The sequence below is a fragment of the Rhincodon typus genome, chromosome 22, assembly GCF_021869965.1.
Source record: "Rhincodon typus isolate 14 chromosome 22, sRhiTyp1.1, whole genome shotgun sequence".
NCBI lineage: Eukaryota > Metazoa > Chordata > Chondrichthyes > Orectolobiformes > Rhincodontidae > Rhincodon > Rhincodon typus.
Genome location: NC_063353.1, coordinates 27,425,810 through 27,442,976, shown reverse-complemented (window position 1 = coordinate 27,442,976; position 17,167 = coordinate 27,425,810). Strand labels below are relative to the sequence as shown.

The window sequence follows — 17,167 nt, the reverse complement described above, 5'->3', positions numbered from 1 at the left end:
TAAACTGGGCAGAGCAATGGCAGATGGAATTTAAATCGGAGAAGTGTGAAGTGATGCATTTTTGGAGGGATATTAAAGGAAGGACATGCACAATGAATGGCTGGTTCTTAGGGAGCATTGAGGAACAAAGGGAACATGATGTACATGTCCACAGATCCCTGAAGGTGTCAGCACTGGCGGATAGGGCTGTGAAAGCGGCATACAGGATGCTTGCCTTCATTCGCCAGGGTGTAGAATATAGGAGAAGGAAGTCCTGTTACAACTTTATAAACATTGGTTAAGCGACACATGGAATACTGCGCGCACTTCTGGTCGCCACACTGTCAGGACGACATGATTCGACTAGAGAGGGTGCAGAGGAGATTCATTCCAGGATGTTGCCTGGAATGAAAAGTTTCACTTTTGAAGAGAGATTGGACAGGCTAGATTTATTCTCCTTAGAGCAGTGGGGTATCTGTTTGAGATACACAAAATTATGAGAGTCATAGACAGAGTAGATGATTAGACTCTCTTCCCCATGGCAGATATGCCTAAGACCAGATGGCATAAGTTTAAGGTAAGGAGTAAGTAGCTGAGAGGAGACCTGCGGAAATTTCTTTTTCGCCCTGAAGGTGGTAGATATATGTAACATGCTGCCCACGTCAGTGGTGGAGCCAAGTACTTTCACAACATTTAAGTAGTATCTGGATGAGTACTTAAAAGGCTATGGATAAAGTGCAGGTAAATGGGATTAGTGCAGTTTGGCATTTGTTGGTTGGCTGGCATAGACATGGTAAACCAAATGGCCTGTTTCTATGCTGCATGACCCTTGAGTATTTCCCCCTGTTTATTTCTGTATCATCAGCAAATTTTAATGCATTACAATTTGTCCCCCACTGCTCCAAGAAAATAATTGAAAACTTTATGGTACTACACGGGTTTTGTCTTACCAAGATGAAAAATGGGCATTAATCCAAACTCCCTTTTATATATGTGACCAACTATCCACACCAGTAAATCCACACGAATAAATTACCCCCAAAACTGAGTTTCTATTTTGTACAATCACTTTCTTGTGTGGCACTTTATCGAATGCCTTCTAAAAATTCAAATTAGCTACATCTACCAGTTCCCCTTTATCAACTCTGCTTACTTGTCCTAAAAGAACTCCAGCAAATTTGTCAAACATGATTTCCCTTTCACAAAACCATGTTAACTCTGTTTCATTGCAGTGAGCATTTCTGAATGTCCTGCTATTTCTTCCTTAATAATGGATTTTAGCATTTCCTAACTACAGATGTTAGGATAATTGGTCTATATTAGAACCTAATTTTTGGAAGGGAGAATCTTCATCCTTCTTGAACAGGGATGTCACATTGGTAGTTTTCCAATTCGTTGGAAATCTCATGGAATCCAGTGATTTCTGGAATATTTCAACCAAAGCCTCCATTATCGCTGCAGCCATTTCCTTCAAAACTCTTGGATGTAGGCCATCGGGGTCTGGCAACTTGTCTGCCTTTAGTCCCATTATCGGTCAGACACTTTGTTGCACACTGTTCAGACTGTTACAAAATCTGTCCTCCAATTAGCACATTGCTTTTCTGTTATCTTTGCAATATTTCCAGTGTCCTCAAAGCATGAAGTCCAATGCAAAATATTGGTTTAAATTATCTGTAATTCCCTGTTATCAGTTCCACAGTTGCATCTTCCAAGGGCCCAACACTTACATTAGCTACTGTAGAAGTTCTTGCCGTTCTTGGCAATGTTCTTCCATAATCAATTTTCTCCTGCTTTATTAGTTTGTTTTTAGTCATCCTCTGCTGGTTTCTAAAAAAAAAATTCCAATTCTCTGGCCTACCATTAGTTTTTGCTCCTTTGTACGCCTTATGTTTTTGATTAGATGCTCTCCTAGAGTGCCTTTGTTAACCACCAGTGGTTCATCCTTCTCATTGAGTCCTTCTTTTTGACTAGAATAAACTTTTATTGAGTATTATGTAATATCTGCTTAAATGCCTGCAACTGCTTGCCCACTGACATTCCCTTCAGATTTTTTTTCCTAGCCCACATTAGGGAACTCTTTTGTCACACCTCTGCAACTACCCTTATTTAAGTTGAGGACCCTAGTTTCAGACCCGAGTTGCTCGCCCTCAAACTATGTTGTGATCGCTGCTCCCTAAAGGGTCATTCACTATGAAATCTCTTATTATTCCTATCTCATTACACATTACTAGATGGAAAATAGTTAGTTTGCACATAGTTTCTGCAATATACTGCTCAAAGATACAATCCTTGATACACTCCAGAAATTTGTCTTCCATATGAGCTTTGGCCAAATGGCTTCTCCAGTCAATACGCAGATTAAAATCTCCTATGGTAATTGGAATGCTTGCAGTACCTTTCTTACACAGCTCAGTTATTTGCAGATTTATACTTGGTCCTACAGTGAGGCAATTCTTTGGGGCTTATAGACAATTCCCACTCATGACCTCTTTCCCTTTTGATTACTAATGCCACAGAAACTAATTCCAAATTATGATCTGTTCCACCTATATCACGTCTCACCACTGCATCCCAACATCATTTTTTTTTAAACATATTCTTCTAGTACATCGGATGCCCTTGAACGTTGATTTCCCAGTCTCGGTGACTGTGTAACCATATCTCCGTAATAGAAATAGATGGTTACGATTTGGTAGCTATTTGTGCCATCAACTCATCCACCTTGTTACAAATGTAATGTGCATTCAGATAAAGAGCCTTAAGCTTTGACTTTTTACCAATTACTCTCTTTGGGTCTAATTTCTGCTGCAATTTCTCTGTATACGTTCTACTCCTTGGCTCTTGTGTAGTGCGACTGAATATGACAAATAACACTGCTGTAGGAATGCATACATGGACATTTTTTAACCAAATATGACAGTGACAGAGAAGGAAATGCCTTCCAGAAAACTTTCACAGCAAGACAAGACTTTTAGTTACAAACATATATTCCTAAATGAACCTGGAATATTACTGTCATGCACTTAAAAGTAGTATTGTATCCCAAGGTCTTCCTCTATGAACTGTGAACATGCAAAGGAGAACATACTAGAGTGAAGGCCAAAGATACAAGCTAGAATCTTGCCACCAATTGCTGAGTCTTATGCAACCTCTTTCCAGGAAGGCCAGTGGTCAGCTCTATTAACTGATCGTACCACCGGGAAGATGGTGGAAACAGCCAGTAGGTCACTACCCAAGACTTAGAATTATCACTGGATCCCAACTTATAGGTGAATGCTAGCATGACTGGGGTTAATGACTTGCGAAACGGAGGAAACTAAGGGAGCTCGACAGCAAGGACAAGGAGTGGCTTGTAGTGGCTCCACCCTTTCCTGATACCAGGTCCCTTAATCAGGCACTGAATGCCTTTGATCAAGGGACACCCAATTCCCCCAGTTCCTTCCTAGGAAGTCGTGAACAACTTTGCTTGCTTGCAAACTTGAAGTTTCCTTGTCACACTCCCCGCAATGGCCCGTGGCTGCATCAAAACCAACAATGGTTGGATAAGGCCCTTAGACTACCATTAACCAGTCACATAGTGTCCTCATAAGCTCATGAGATCCTCACCCACCAACCTCCTCCCTGATTAAATAACCCCCAGTACCTCACTCACCATGGGAGAGGGCTGAAGATTCCTGTTACACACACAGTCTTAGGCTTCAAATGGAGATGGATACTGGAATTGTATAACCATCTGAGATTGAGGTAGTAGAGAACAAGAGAAGCTTCTTATGGAAAGAATAATGGAAGTAAAGAATTCTCTGAAGAAAGAACTAAAGGCTAGGTGTACAAAAAAATAAGATTATCAAAAACCAAATGGATTCCTTCTTTGTATCAGGTGACACATAACATAAAAACAAAAGAGTAATGATCAACATTCCAAGACCATAGAAACATTTTCATAATTACTGACAAACCTGAGGCTAGTAGTGAATAATTGTAAACAAACATGGTGCTGACTTCAGAGTGAAAACTGCTCACTTCTTTAACAGGCAGGAGAATTTTTCACAGCTGACTCCTTCATTTGTTTACTCAATATGCATTTGTAATTGACAGCAAAACTATTATTTTAAAATTCCAGTAAATTGACAACTAATAGAGTTCATTACATTTTCCAGCACAGAGAATCCCAGGTTACGAATGCTATGCAATATAAACAGGTCATTCAGTTTCGAACATAAGTATTTTCTTCTTCAAATCACTTATTCTAATCAGAGTCAGTAGCTCACTTTCTATTTAAGATCAAGGATGCTATCTGGCTTTATAATATCCTTCTTGACTTGGAGCTTCATTTTCAATAACCTAAGTACTGTGCTTCATTTAAATTCAAATGATTCTGTGATATGCTCCCATTCTCCACCCTCATTTACAAAATGCATGGGGCTTTGAATTTCCCTACCTTAGTGGCACATGGAGTTTATCTCCAAAATTCCATGCCTAAGTTTTCCAGCAGTCTTTCAAAATCCTCATCACAATTTTCAACATTCTTCTGTATCATGTCATCAATAAATTTGCACTGCCATTGCTTCACGTCCTAAGTGCTGCTTGCTTACATACATTACAATAGTTTCAATACAGATCCCTGTGAAATATCATTCACCAGATGGTGTGCCTGAGAAACTTAACTTTACCTGTACTGTCTTCGGCAGTCTAACACACTTTTCTCATGTATGTGGTTAAATTCCTCTCAATGTCATTATTGTTACAAATTGTATTGTACTTTGTTGAAAATCTTAAAATTCATATAAACCACATACACTGTATTTCCTTTAATTTTTTATGCAAAGTATTATTGAACGCTAGTCAAATATAACCTACTATTTAGAAATCTATAAAACTACATTGTAGAACTATGCAAGTGGTCCTGATTCATTCCTTTTTTTCCCTTAGCTTTCTTATTTCTCCAATATTTCCCACATATACGTTGTCAATTTTTTTTTCAATCACATATGGCCACCCCACAAGAACATTATTTGTATTGAGGATGCAAATAATCACATTCCTGTAATTTCTCAAAATTAAGTAACTTTTATTAATATGATTTCTTTTTGCAAAGGTTGCCTGAACATATATGTTATAGTACTGAACAGCTCACTGTTCTGAAAAATAACTTTTAGAACAAACATTTAAAGCTTAAAAGTATAAAAAGTATTTTGTTATTTATATAAATGAGTGGATCAAGCTGAACATTTGGACTAGGGAATTCAGTAAATAGAAAATGTCTTATTTGGAATTAATAATCTTAGATTTATTGTCACTTTTCTATAGCATTGCCATCCACATAATTTCATACAAGATAGGCAGTCTTTTCAATGTACAGGATAATGTCATGAATACATGTCTTGATGTTAATTCACCATTATCCATTCTCAGAATTCCTGAACAACCCGTTAATGAATATGTGACTATGTCTAGTGTCCAATGATTACAATTATTCCATAGAAATTAACATTATTTTCATTCTACAACATATTAGAAAGAAAACAATGGCTTTGCACCCACGCTAAAATAAATTATGTTTCAAAGATATTATGAAAACAATTGTTAGTCATTAGAACAAATATTCATCACATAACATTTGTGCGGAAAATAAATCAAAATTTTAGTTTTGCAACCTCTCAAGGATTTTGGTTCATTACATAGTCTTATTTACTTCAAAGGTGTTCTCATCACTCACCCCTATAATACTGGCATCATCTAAGACTTCTTGTCTGCAATGCTGTCGTATATTGTTTTTGTACTGCAAAGTTGTGGCAATTTTAAAATAGTTAATAGGCCTGTTAATTTGGAAGAAGGAAGAAACTATTTCCTCCTAACTTCTCAACACTCTAATAAAATTTCTTTAGGCATAAAATGGTACTAAGACAGATCCTCCAAAATACGATAGTTAACAGTACCTGCTCGGACCACAGCTTCTAACTTTATATTTGCACACTTTTGATTATTTCAATTATTGCCCTTTATCAGACTCAAGGGAACGCAATTGCCAACATGTCAGACCTTACTTACAAAAACGGATATTTACGTATTACAAGTGAAAAATACATACAGCTCTAATATAAAACTGGCAGTTAACATTATTGGAGGATTACTGTACCTTGTTTGACACACTTCAAACGAATTGGGTCCTTACAATGCTTGATCACAGCCAATACATCTCTAATAGTGAGCCCTGACACTGCTGTGTCATTGACTTCCAATAACAACTCATCAGTATGCAGTTTTCCATCCTGGTAGTTAATTTTGTTGTGTTTCATTTCTCCCAGATACGAAAACAGACCATTCTCTGCGCCACCTTTGATCTCCACATTCAGTTCCCCATCCTTATCTCTACATATCACAGTTTCATGGACTTTACTCGTCCAGTGACTTTTCTTTTTTAATACCTTGGACATCGTTCCTGTAAGCAGCCTGCAGATCAACGCTTCAAAGAGGAAATCGTGTGACAATACGGGCTGGTGCAAAACTAGATCCGAAGCCCGGCAGAGTTGTCAGAACAGCCCGGAGCCTTGGAGGTGACAGCGGAATACGCAACTTTCCTTGACATTTCCATGGAGCCCGGTTTAATGACGATGATGGCAGAAGCGAAGAGTGAAAAGGAGGCCTTAACAATTTGCAGTTTTCTTTTAAAATGCCCACTCGTCACAAATACGCAGGACGATAATGTATTTCCCCCCTGCGCCGTCGTTCTCTGCAAACACGCATTTCAATCTCTTCATGGGGTAAACAGCTGACACCGGCTGGGAATGACGGCGGGGATCCTCCCCCATCTCTTACAAAATTTCGAGATGGAAGGGGAAAAAAAAGAACAAATATGGGTGCAAGGCCAGCCCAGGGAAGCCCTGTCTGTGTGTATATGTATGTGGTTGTTTATCCCCGAATTTAACAGTCTTCACAGACATTCAATCCCATCCATACACAACTGAATCTGCTCCCAAGTTGCACCAACTTCATTCACACTCGCGCTGCAGCCTCACTCCAATCGCCGCCGACAACCCAGAAGCGCACGCGCAGCTTTCCGTAGAGACCGTTAAACGGCTGCGGCCGAAGGTACTGGAAAGGTCGGGGTGGCCTCGCGCGATTTCGGGTGTTGTAGCGTTAACAGTAATATTAGGTCTGCCGATTCGATTGTTTTACTTCTTTGGGTCAAATCAGCTGTTTAGATGCTTTCCCCTTGTCTCTAATGCATGAAGAGTCAGTGATATGTTATTGGAATTACACGATTTGATTTTATCTGAGGCTTCCCCCCTTTATTCTTGCTGTTGGTCACGTAATATAACCACACGCAGAATTTCCTGCCGAATCTACGCTGCAGACCGCTCGATTGGTGCGAAAGGGGAACGCACTGAGTTAGTATTCTGTACGCGCCGTGTTTTTCTAGGACTTTTGTGCCATTCTGCTATTACCTTAGCCTAAATTATTTAAAAGGGAATGTGACCTTCAGTTACCTGGAAATGCTGCGAATGTTTTCTATAGAGGACGAGGTTGAGAATCTACTTAAAATAAAATTGTTCAACTTTATGAGAAGTCTTTATTAAATAGATAGGGAGAAACTCTTTAAACCGATAGAATTTCTGACCAGAGATTTAAACACATTTAGGACAATTGGCAAAACGTTGAGGTGATTTCATTTAGTGCAGCCAAATTATAGTTTGGAATCTGTAGAGATGCGGAAAACAGTTTCAATACCAAGTTGGATTTTTACTTGAAACTTTTTTAAAAAAAAGGGCTGTAGGGAATGGGAGAGGATGTAATTGAATAGGTGTTTCAAAAAGTTGGCCCAAACATGTAGCCTTCTGTTTGTATGATTGTATAAAACTGCAAAATATACTACCAAAGCTTTGGCATATTTGTACTGACTAAATATAGAAATAACACTAACATATTGGAAGAGATCTACAATTTTTGACTTAATAGGCTTGCAAATTACTAAAATGAACGTGTAATTATTTGGGATCTACAAACTAATTTGAATGCTGCTATTGATGTGCTGAAGAATCCTTACTTGTTGTAGAAACCTGTTTATTCATCCTTGCCATGCATGGCCCATACGTTTGATCAACATATCAAGTATTTCCAATGTTGCTGGGTCCCTGCAGATTTTTTTTTTTGCAATGTTTTATCTAATTGGATTTTATATTCTACATTGGCTTACTACCTCCTGCTCATTATGCAAATCATGCTCTGATTATCTGTTTGAGAGGGAAATATGTCAAAAAAAATTAAATGGCCTGGTTTACATAGTAGATTTGAGTTATAGTCATTTTGATTGCCATGTAGGGTACAGCCAAATGATGATTCCCTTTTAGGTTATTCAGAAGTAATTTTTTTTACAAAAATAGTCCCAGTATGGTGGTTCAGTGTTTAGCGCTGCTGCCTTCCAGTGCCTGGGATCTGGGTTTAATTCCAGCCTCGGGTGCCAGTCAGTGTGCACTTTGCACATTGTCCCTGCTTCCGTATGGATTTCCTCCAGGTGCTTTGGTTTCCTCTCACTGTCCAAAGGTGAGGTGGATTGGCCATGGGAAATCCAGGGTTACAAGTTGGGGGCACTGGGAGGCTACGGGTTGGTCTGGGTGGGATGTTGTTCAGAGGGGCAGTGCGGAATTGATGGGCTGAGTGGCTTGCTTCCACACTATAGGAATTCTATGATTCTATGAAAACCTAATTAGAAATAAAGTAGTGTTGCTACCCTGCAGAATAACCATTTTTGCAAATGGATCATATCCTGGCTTCCTATGCTCATTCTGTTTACTAGCAGTACAGAAAGATATGATAAGATATTTGTAAAGCCTATCATAGTAACAGATTTGAAGGAGAATAAAGTAATTAGTTTAGAAAATTGACTCCTTAAATATTTTCATTCCAGCTACTTTTTTAACATAGCCTATTCTTCTGAAATTATGATACATTATCAAACATTGTTGATAATATATCATAGCATGCCAAATGCCTTCTTTACCACCATGTTCATGTGCAACACCGCTTTCAAGAGTCTATGAACCTGCACCCCGGGTCCCTCTGTTTAACAACACTCTCCAGTGCCCTGCCATTACTGCATAAGTCCTGTACTGGTTTGCCTTGCATTTGTTTAAATTCCATCTGTGACTTCCAGGCCCATTGGCCCATTTGATCAAGATCTCTTTGTACTCTTAGATAATCTTCTTCACTGTCCACTATACCCCCAATTTTAGTGTCCTCTGAACACTTACTAACCATACCTCCTGTATTCTTATTCAAATCATTGACATAAATGACAAACAACAGTGGACCCAGAACCAGTATTCTTGAGGCATACTGCTGGTCACAGGCCTCCAGTCCTAATAACAACCCTCTACTCTTTTAAACAAAGGGTAGAAACAAAAAAAAAGTGAAGACCCCTCCATAACCACCCCCATCAGACACTCCTGGGGTGAGGACAGCACCGGTAAAATACAGAGTTAACTTTCCTCTACCCTGTATAACCAGAAGGGAAAATTTCCTCAACTCTGAAAACAAAAAGAAAATACCTTCAATTCTTGAAAAACGAGAACATAGAAATAAATTAAAATAGAAAGGGCCCCCTTGATTGCACCAGCCACTCTTGGAGTAGGGAAAACCAGGGGTCCAATTGTAAAATAAACTTTCCCCGGCTTGTTCAACAGCAAAGGAAACTTTTGAAAAAAAAACAAATATCTCTGCTCTGTTCCTATTGAATGCTCCTGGAATAGGGATAATAAGGATTTTATAATCCAGAGAATCTACTCATTTTAACTAAAACTAAAACTAAAACTCCCCTCACACCGACCCTCCCAAAGTACACCTGGTACAGGGATGGTACAGAGTTTAAATAAAAGCCCCTCGGCTCTTCAAAGGTGTCCAAAATCAATACAAAAGAAAGATAAAACAAGCCCTTTTCTGGGCACAAATCTGAGAACAAACACAACTTTAAAAGTCAGATCATTACTCAAACTGATGATGCCCTTCAGTTCGCATGGTACTGTTTGATCACAAAATGCCTGCACCGTACCAGTGAGCACTGTGTGCTTCCTCTCCAAGGACACCAAAGTGCGGACATAACTACAAAAGAGGGGCAAGCAGTCAGAACCGATGAGCCCCTCCTCAGCCCGCTGCCTGGACCTGTTAATGGTCATCTTGCTTAGGCCCAGGAGCAAAGCCACAAGAAAGCTCCTAGACTTGTCTGCCATTCCCTGCAGCAAGTGCCCATAAATCAGGAGCACAGGACTGAGGTGTAACCAAAATTTCAACAGAAGCCTGTTCAAAAACTACAAAGGGGCTGCAAACGAACACACTGAACATAAATATTAAACACCGTTTCTTCCAGGCCACAGAACGTGCAGTACCAACCCTCTACCACCATCCTCTGTCTTTTACTATCAAGCCAATTTTGTATCCAGTTGGCTATCTCTCCCTAGATCCCTTGTGACTGAAACTTACTAACCAGTCTACTATACCTTGTCGAAGGCCTTACTAAAGCCCATGAGCACAATGTAAACTGCTCTGGGTTAATCCATTTCTAAATGTCTCCTTTTGTGAGCAATACCAAGAAGACATACCAGTCTAACACTTTATTTGGCTATAATGAATTTACAAGTAATTTCTGGGAGCCACTTTGCAGGATTCTGGCTTTGTTTTTACAGGCAGAGTAACCTTCTTTAGAGAATACCTGATCTTCTACTTAGACAGTCATGGCACATGTAAAGTAATTAATTGGAAAAGAATACAAGGAAACATATTCCAGATATAATAGAAAGTGTCCCTAGAAAGGCTTGTACTCGTACAGTTTTATTTAATGACCAAAATAACCCAAAAAGCACTATATAGATAGTAAAGTACTTTGAAATGTGGTCACAGTTATAAGAATAAAATGACAAGAATTGAAGATATATAAACAACTTGGGAGAAAAAAAGGAAGAGCAACATAAAGAACCCAAGACAGTTTGTACACCTGTCATTCATTTCCTCTTTTCATGTGAGTTTTTTATGCTCAAGAGTTTCTTCAAAGTTGAACAATCTTCACACAGTTGTTTAGAATCATCAAACAGTGTAAAATCTAGGAAATCCATTAAAGTGCTTTGTTTTGAAGATTCTTACTGATGGCTATACCTATGTTAACTGTCAACTTTATGGAATAACTTAAATTATTGCTATTTCTGCAGAAAAAAATTGGTCCTCTATTTTAGAGGGCTACATAATTTTCATCCTTTCCAATGGACCCAGAAAAAAATGTAGAGCTTTCCAGTTGTACACATTGGAAAGGTACCAGTTAATGGAATAAATGCTTTCTTTTTATTCATTCATGGGATATGGGTGTCACTGGCTAAGTCAGCCTTTATTGCCCATCCATAATTGCCCTGGAGAAGGTGGTGAGCTGCATTCTTAAAATGCTGCTTTCCTTGAAATTGAGGACTCCTCCCCAAAATCCAGAAGGGAGTGCCAGGATTTTTGACAATAAATGAATGGCAATATACTTCCAAGTCAGCATGGTGAATGGTTTGGAGGGGAATTTGCAGGGAGTAGTGTTGAACAAGTGCTGCCTTGATGGCACTTCTGCCTGTCAAGTTCAACTCTTGTCTATATTTGGGTCAAAGCTGGAACAAGCTTTGGTGTGATCTGTTTGCTTTGTGGGATGACTTAGCCCTGTTTATTGTGGTACTCCAAGTTCCCATTTTGTGAATAGCAAAAATATTTTTTATTAATATTCAGCTAGTATTTAACACATACTACCTTATTCTGGAACGAATGTCTGATATTTAGGAATCTTTCGTGGACTATTTCATGACGTGACCATCTATTGTACTAATTCTCATGATTTAGAACAATGTATCAGGAAAGTTAATTGATGATTAGGACTCTTTGGCAGTCATGGCTACTAATGTCAGTAAGACTTTTGTAAATAAAGGGAGACTGTTGATACAAAAAGAGCCAATGAATAAACAGTACAGGTATCTATGAGTAAAGTAGGCATTCTTAAATCTCTCATCTAAGGTCCAGTTGGATCAAACCATGCATTATGAATATTGGTTGGATGCTTCTTCTATTTACATATTCAAATATGGAGAATATTAAAAAAATGAATAGGAATTATTCAATGTACCTTTTTTGTTTTGACTTGTTTTTGCTGCAATTCTCAGTTATTAATTAATTTGTTTCCTGTTAATGAGAGGTAAACCAAAATAAGCCATGGAAATTTTGTGTGTTTCTTTAAATAAAAGCTGAAAGTACGCAACATATTTATTACGTTGTATGTTTTTGGCATGCTGGCAAGCTAAGTATTCTAATTAAATTTCACTGATAAAAGTTGATGTAACCAAGATAAGAATGGGATCTTAATATCCTTGATACCACTGTTGTCTACAAAGGCAATCTATGTGAGAACATCCTAAATACTTCAATTAAAATAGCAAACTCATAAACAACTGAGTCAGCAGAAGTGAAGAGGGGGTTAAATAGTTAATGAAAAGTTTGAACTGTTGACCTTTTCAGGAAGAATTCTAGATGGATTCCCTTGTGCATTTTCAATTTTGATCAATTAAGTTAAGGATGTCAAATGAAGGTCACCTAGTGTTCGAGGAACTGCTAGAACATGAAGAAGCAGTGCGTTAAGAGTGTTGCATGCTTCCACTATTAAAAATTGAAGATTTTTCTTATTGTATAGTGTTATATTTGTCTACACTTACTTATGTTCCCATGTTTGTCATTTGAAGACATGCATAAATTGCCCTCAATTTAAATTCTGTCCCACAACCAATCAATTCAGTTTGTATTGGCTGCTGGTTAAAGTTTGTGGAGAACTACAAATATTTGGCCAAAGAGTGTTAAAATGTTAGTGGCAGGGATATTGTTTTGACAATTCAACAGTGAATACTCACATCAGGAAATTTACAATTTGTTGCTGTTATCGATTTGAGAAGGGCTAAGCTACATACATTTTGTAAATCTTTAGGGAACTAGTGAATTTTTGGGGAACATTAAGGAAAGTACAGTTTTAACAAGAAAGGCTCCCATCATTTATATGATTGTATGTAAAGTTCATGAGAATCATCAGCTTTAAGTTTTATTTTGCCTGACATGAAAAAATGTTTATATAACTTGATGTCACGTTCTATAGATGATGGACCAGACTGGTGATCTCGAAAGAATGTTTTCTTAGGTTTAGATTTTGGTTGTGCTGTAGAATGGGCAAATTTTGTCCATTGAACTGCATCTCTTCTAAAATTAGCATTGTTTTAGTGTTGATAAGACATTTATTTCTGTTAGTGTTTTTCAAAATTGTCTTTGTAGTTTTTAAAACTGCACATCTTGGTTCATTCTAAGGCAGCATCAGAGGAGCAGGTAAGCTGACATTTTGGATCAGGACCCTCTCCTGCTCCTCTCATGCTGCCCGGCCTGCTGTGTTCCTCCAGCTCCATGCTGTGTTATCTCAGACTCCAGCGTCGGCAGCTCTTACTATCTCTTGGTTCATTCTGAGTTTTGGAAACATCCTTTGCCAATTTCTAAGATTATCTCAATCTTTTGAGCTAACACAAATTTTTGCAGTATTGGCAATCTTTCAATTTGATACCACTTTGAGAGTTATGAAATATCGCCACACGTATGCTACTGTTTCTCTATCATCTAAATTTATCATACTTTCTCATTCCACTTTTGCCAATTCTGTCTTTGTACCTTGTCTTTATCATCATTTAAGTTTGAATAGTTTCAGATCCAAATTTCTCACCCTCAAACTGAATGTGAAATTCTATCATGTTTCAATCACTTTTACCTATAGGGTCCTATAGAGATCAATAATGAATCCTGCCTCATTACTCGTTACCAGGTCTAAAATAACCTGATTCTTAGTTGGTTCCAGATTGCATCATTTCCATTCGATCCAGATAAACAAAAATAGATAGAACTTTCTAGTTCTACATACTGGAAGCATTCCCAGGATACCAATTGTTGGAATACATGTTTTGAGTCCATGGGATGTGGGCATTGCTGGCGAAGCCAGCCTTTTTTGCTCATCTCTCATTGCCCTGGAGATGGTGGTGATGAGTTGGCTTCTAGAACTACTGCAGTCATCGGGGCATAGGGACACTTGCACTGCTGTTAAGAAGTGAATTCCAGAATATTGATACAGCGACCATAAAGGAGTGGTGATTTAGTTCCAAGTTAGAATGCTTTGTGAATTGAGGGAAACTTACAGGCGGTGGTTTTCCCATCCATCTATCCTCACTCTTTTCCATGGTAAAGGTGATAGATTGGAAGATGCTTCCTAAGGAGCATGGATGCATTGCTGCAGTGGACCTTGAGATCGTATGGATTGCTACCACCGTTTATTGGTGTTGGTGGAATATTGATAATGTCATTGGACCGGTGACCCAAACCCCATGGCTAATGTTGTAGGGACCTTGCTTTGAATTCCACTGTGGCAGATGGTGACGTTCAAATTCAATAAAACGTGATTTTTTTTTAAATGCTTGACTAATGGTCACAATGTAACATCACCAATTGCCATAAAAACCCTTTTTTTATTCACTCGTGGGCAGTGGATATCGCTCACTGGCCAGCATTTATTGCCCATTCCTAGTTGGCCTTGAGAAGGTGGGGGTGAGCTGTGTTCTTCTGCTGCAGTCCACTTGCTGTAGGTTGATCACAATATCCTTATGTAGAGAATTCTAGAATTTTGACCCAGTGACAGTGAAGGAATGGTGACATATTTCCAAGTGAAAATGGTGAGTGGTTTGGAGGGGAACTTGCAGGTGGTGATGTTCCAACCTTGTTGGTCAAGATGGAAGTGGTCGTGGGTTTGGAAAGTGATCTTTGGTGAATTTCTGCAGTGCATCTTGTATTTGGTATGCATTGCTACTTCTGAGCATCATTGGTGGAGGGGACGGATGCGGTGGTGCCACATAAGCAGGCTGTTTTGTCCTGGATGGTGTTGGGCTTGTTGAGTGTTGTTGGAGCTGCACCTTTCTGGCAAGTGGAGAGGGTTTCATAACACTGCTGACTTGTGTAGATGGTGGACACGCTTTGGTGTGTCAAGAAGTGAGTTACTTGCTGCAGTATTCATAGAATCCCTACAGTGGCATGGCCAATCCATCTACTCTGCACATCTTTGGACTGTGGGAGGAAACCCATGCAGACACAGTGCAAACTCAACACAGTCGTCTGAGGCTGGAATCGAACCCAGGTCCCTGGCATTGTGAGGCAGCAGTGCTAACCACTGAGCCACCGTGCCACCTACAAAATATAATGCATAGAACCTGTGACTTTCTCTTCTCCTTACTTTGTTTATATGGTATGTCTGATCAACGGTAGCCCCAACGATGTTGATAGTGGAGGATTTAGAGATGATGACACTATTGATTGTCTCTTATGGAAGTGGTCAGTGTCTGACATTTGTGTGGTGTGAATGTTACTTGCAACATGTCAACCCAAGCCTGGATATTTTCCAGATCTTCTGGCATTTAAACATGGCCTGCTTCAGTATCTGATGATGGAGGGAAGGCCATTGAAGAAGCAACTGAAGATGGTTGGGCCTAGGACACTACCCCGAGGAACTCCTGCAGAGATGTCCTGGAGCTGAGATGACTAATCTCCAAAAACCACAACCATCTTCCTGTGTGTCAGGTATGACTCCAACCAGCGGAGAGATTTCCCCCAGTTTTGCCAGGGCTCCTCAACGCTACTCTTGGTCGAATGCAGCCTTGAAGTCAAGGCTGTCACTCTTGCCTCACCTCTGGAATTCAGCTGTTTTGTCCATGTTTAAGTCAGGAGCTAAACGGCCTTGGTGGAACCCAAACTGGGTATCACTGAACAGGTTGTTGCTCAGAAGCTAACCTCTTCCGTCATTTTATTGTTGATCAAAAGTAGACTGATGGGTGGTAATTAGCTAGGTTAGATTTGTTCTGTGGTTTAATTAAACAGTTTAGGAGATCTTGGGTGTTTTTTTAACAGCTTGAGTGGGTGTGACCAGCTCTCACAGACCAGGCTTTCTAGTTTTTTTTAAGCCTCAGCAGTCAGAAGCTGTTTGGGGTCTCAAGAGTCGGAAGCTTCAGTGAATAATTCCTAGCACTACTTTCTCTGGAATTCCTCTTGATGTTTATTCCCTTCTGTATTGGAGAACTGCATGTTAAGAATATGTGTCTTCACTTTTTTGTCAAGGGGTGTTTATATATGATGTTACTATGTTGAAACATTTAATTAGTAATAGGTACTGTATCTATTATTCAGTAAAGTTTTCTACCTTTCTAGACCTCTCGAAATAGGCTTTCAATCTGCATAAAGGGAAAGAGCTAGCTGTTTGTTGAGTATCTGTTAAACAGCTCAAGTCTTATTTTTAAATTTAATATAATACATAGATTGGTGGTAGATTGAATAAAATGTATAAAAAGCAACTTAAATAAGTGAATAATATCAATAAGTAATGAAAGAAGCTCATTCAGGATGACCAGAGAAGTGATGTGTCAAGTTTTCCAATAGTTAGGTTATTCTAAATTCCTCTTTCATTGTTTGTATTCCAACTATAATGTTTAAATAAATTGATTGCTTAATGTTGAGTAGTTTGACCAGTCGCATTGCATCTGGAACATACACTTCACATCTACCTTTAAAAGAAGAAAAACTTAAGGTCTAGGCTACCTTCTTAAATATTTTGATGGGGTCTGGTCTGGTCCATAACACCAGTGTTGTAATTGCACTGAAAGTGCTTGACTCATATTATGTCACTTCCATTGGCAGGCAACACACCACCTTTAAAATCCACTCTCAACCATGGCCCAACTTGACTGCAGTTTGCAAAAGATGAAGTACAGCAATTTACAAAGGGTTCTTCAAGAACAGTCCACAAACCCGCAACCTCTAGAAAAATAAAAACTGCTGACATATGGAAATCCCCAATTTGTTGCTAGGTCAGATTTTTTGAAGAGTAGGCTGGGAGTGGGGGAAATTGTGGAGAGAAGCCATAGCCATAACAGTATCTTCCAACATGTATCCTGGCCAGATGGCACTTTGTGCTGTATTTTTACTATCATAATTTTCATGAATAAGGTTAGATTGTTTGTATCTAGCAGTACTGTAGAATTATCATTGCATTAAATAGCCCACAGTAGCACTATAATGTAAACCTATCATGTACAGATTAATGAGATGCACTATGCTGAATTTA

At 38.9% G+C, this 17,167-nt stretch overlaps 2 protein-coding genes across 13 annotated transcripts in view; one reads left to right on the top strand and one right to left on the bottom strand.

Moving 5' to 3' along the window:
* magi2a (membrane associated guanylate kinase, WW and PDZ domain containing 2a) overlaps positions 1-7,205 on the bottom strand; it is a 569,288-nt gene extending 562,083 nt beyond the window's left edge. For 4 of the 12 annotated variants that reach the window (XM_048610349.1, XM_048610355.1, XM_048610351.1 and 1 more), the window contains exon 1: positions 6,116-7,198. In XM_048610349.1, the coding sequence (XP_048466306.1) occupies positions 6,116-6,413 (298 nt within the window). In that variant the 5' untranslated portion in view covers positions 6,414-7,198. Of the gene's footprint in view, positions 1-6,115 lie in introns of all 12 variants that reach the window. The other 8 variants (XM_048610348.1, XM_048610353.1, XM_048610352.1 and 5 more) reach the window with 3 other exon arrangements.
* The window catches only part of LOC109913613 (guanine nucleotide-binding protein G(i) subunit alpha-1), a 1,176,207-nt gene that overhangs the window by 862,634 nt on the left and 296,406 nt on the right, over positions 1-17,167 (top strand). The gene's annotated exons all lie outside the window — the stretch shown is intronic.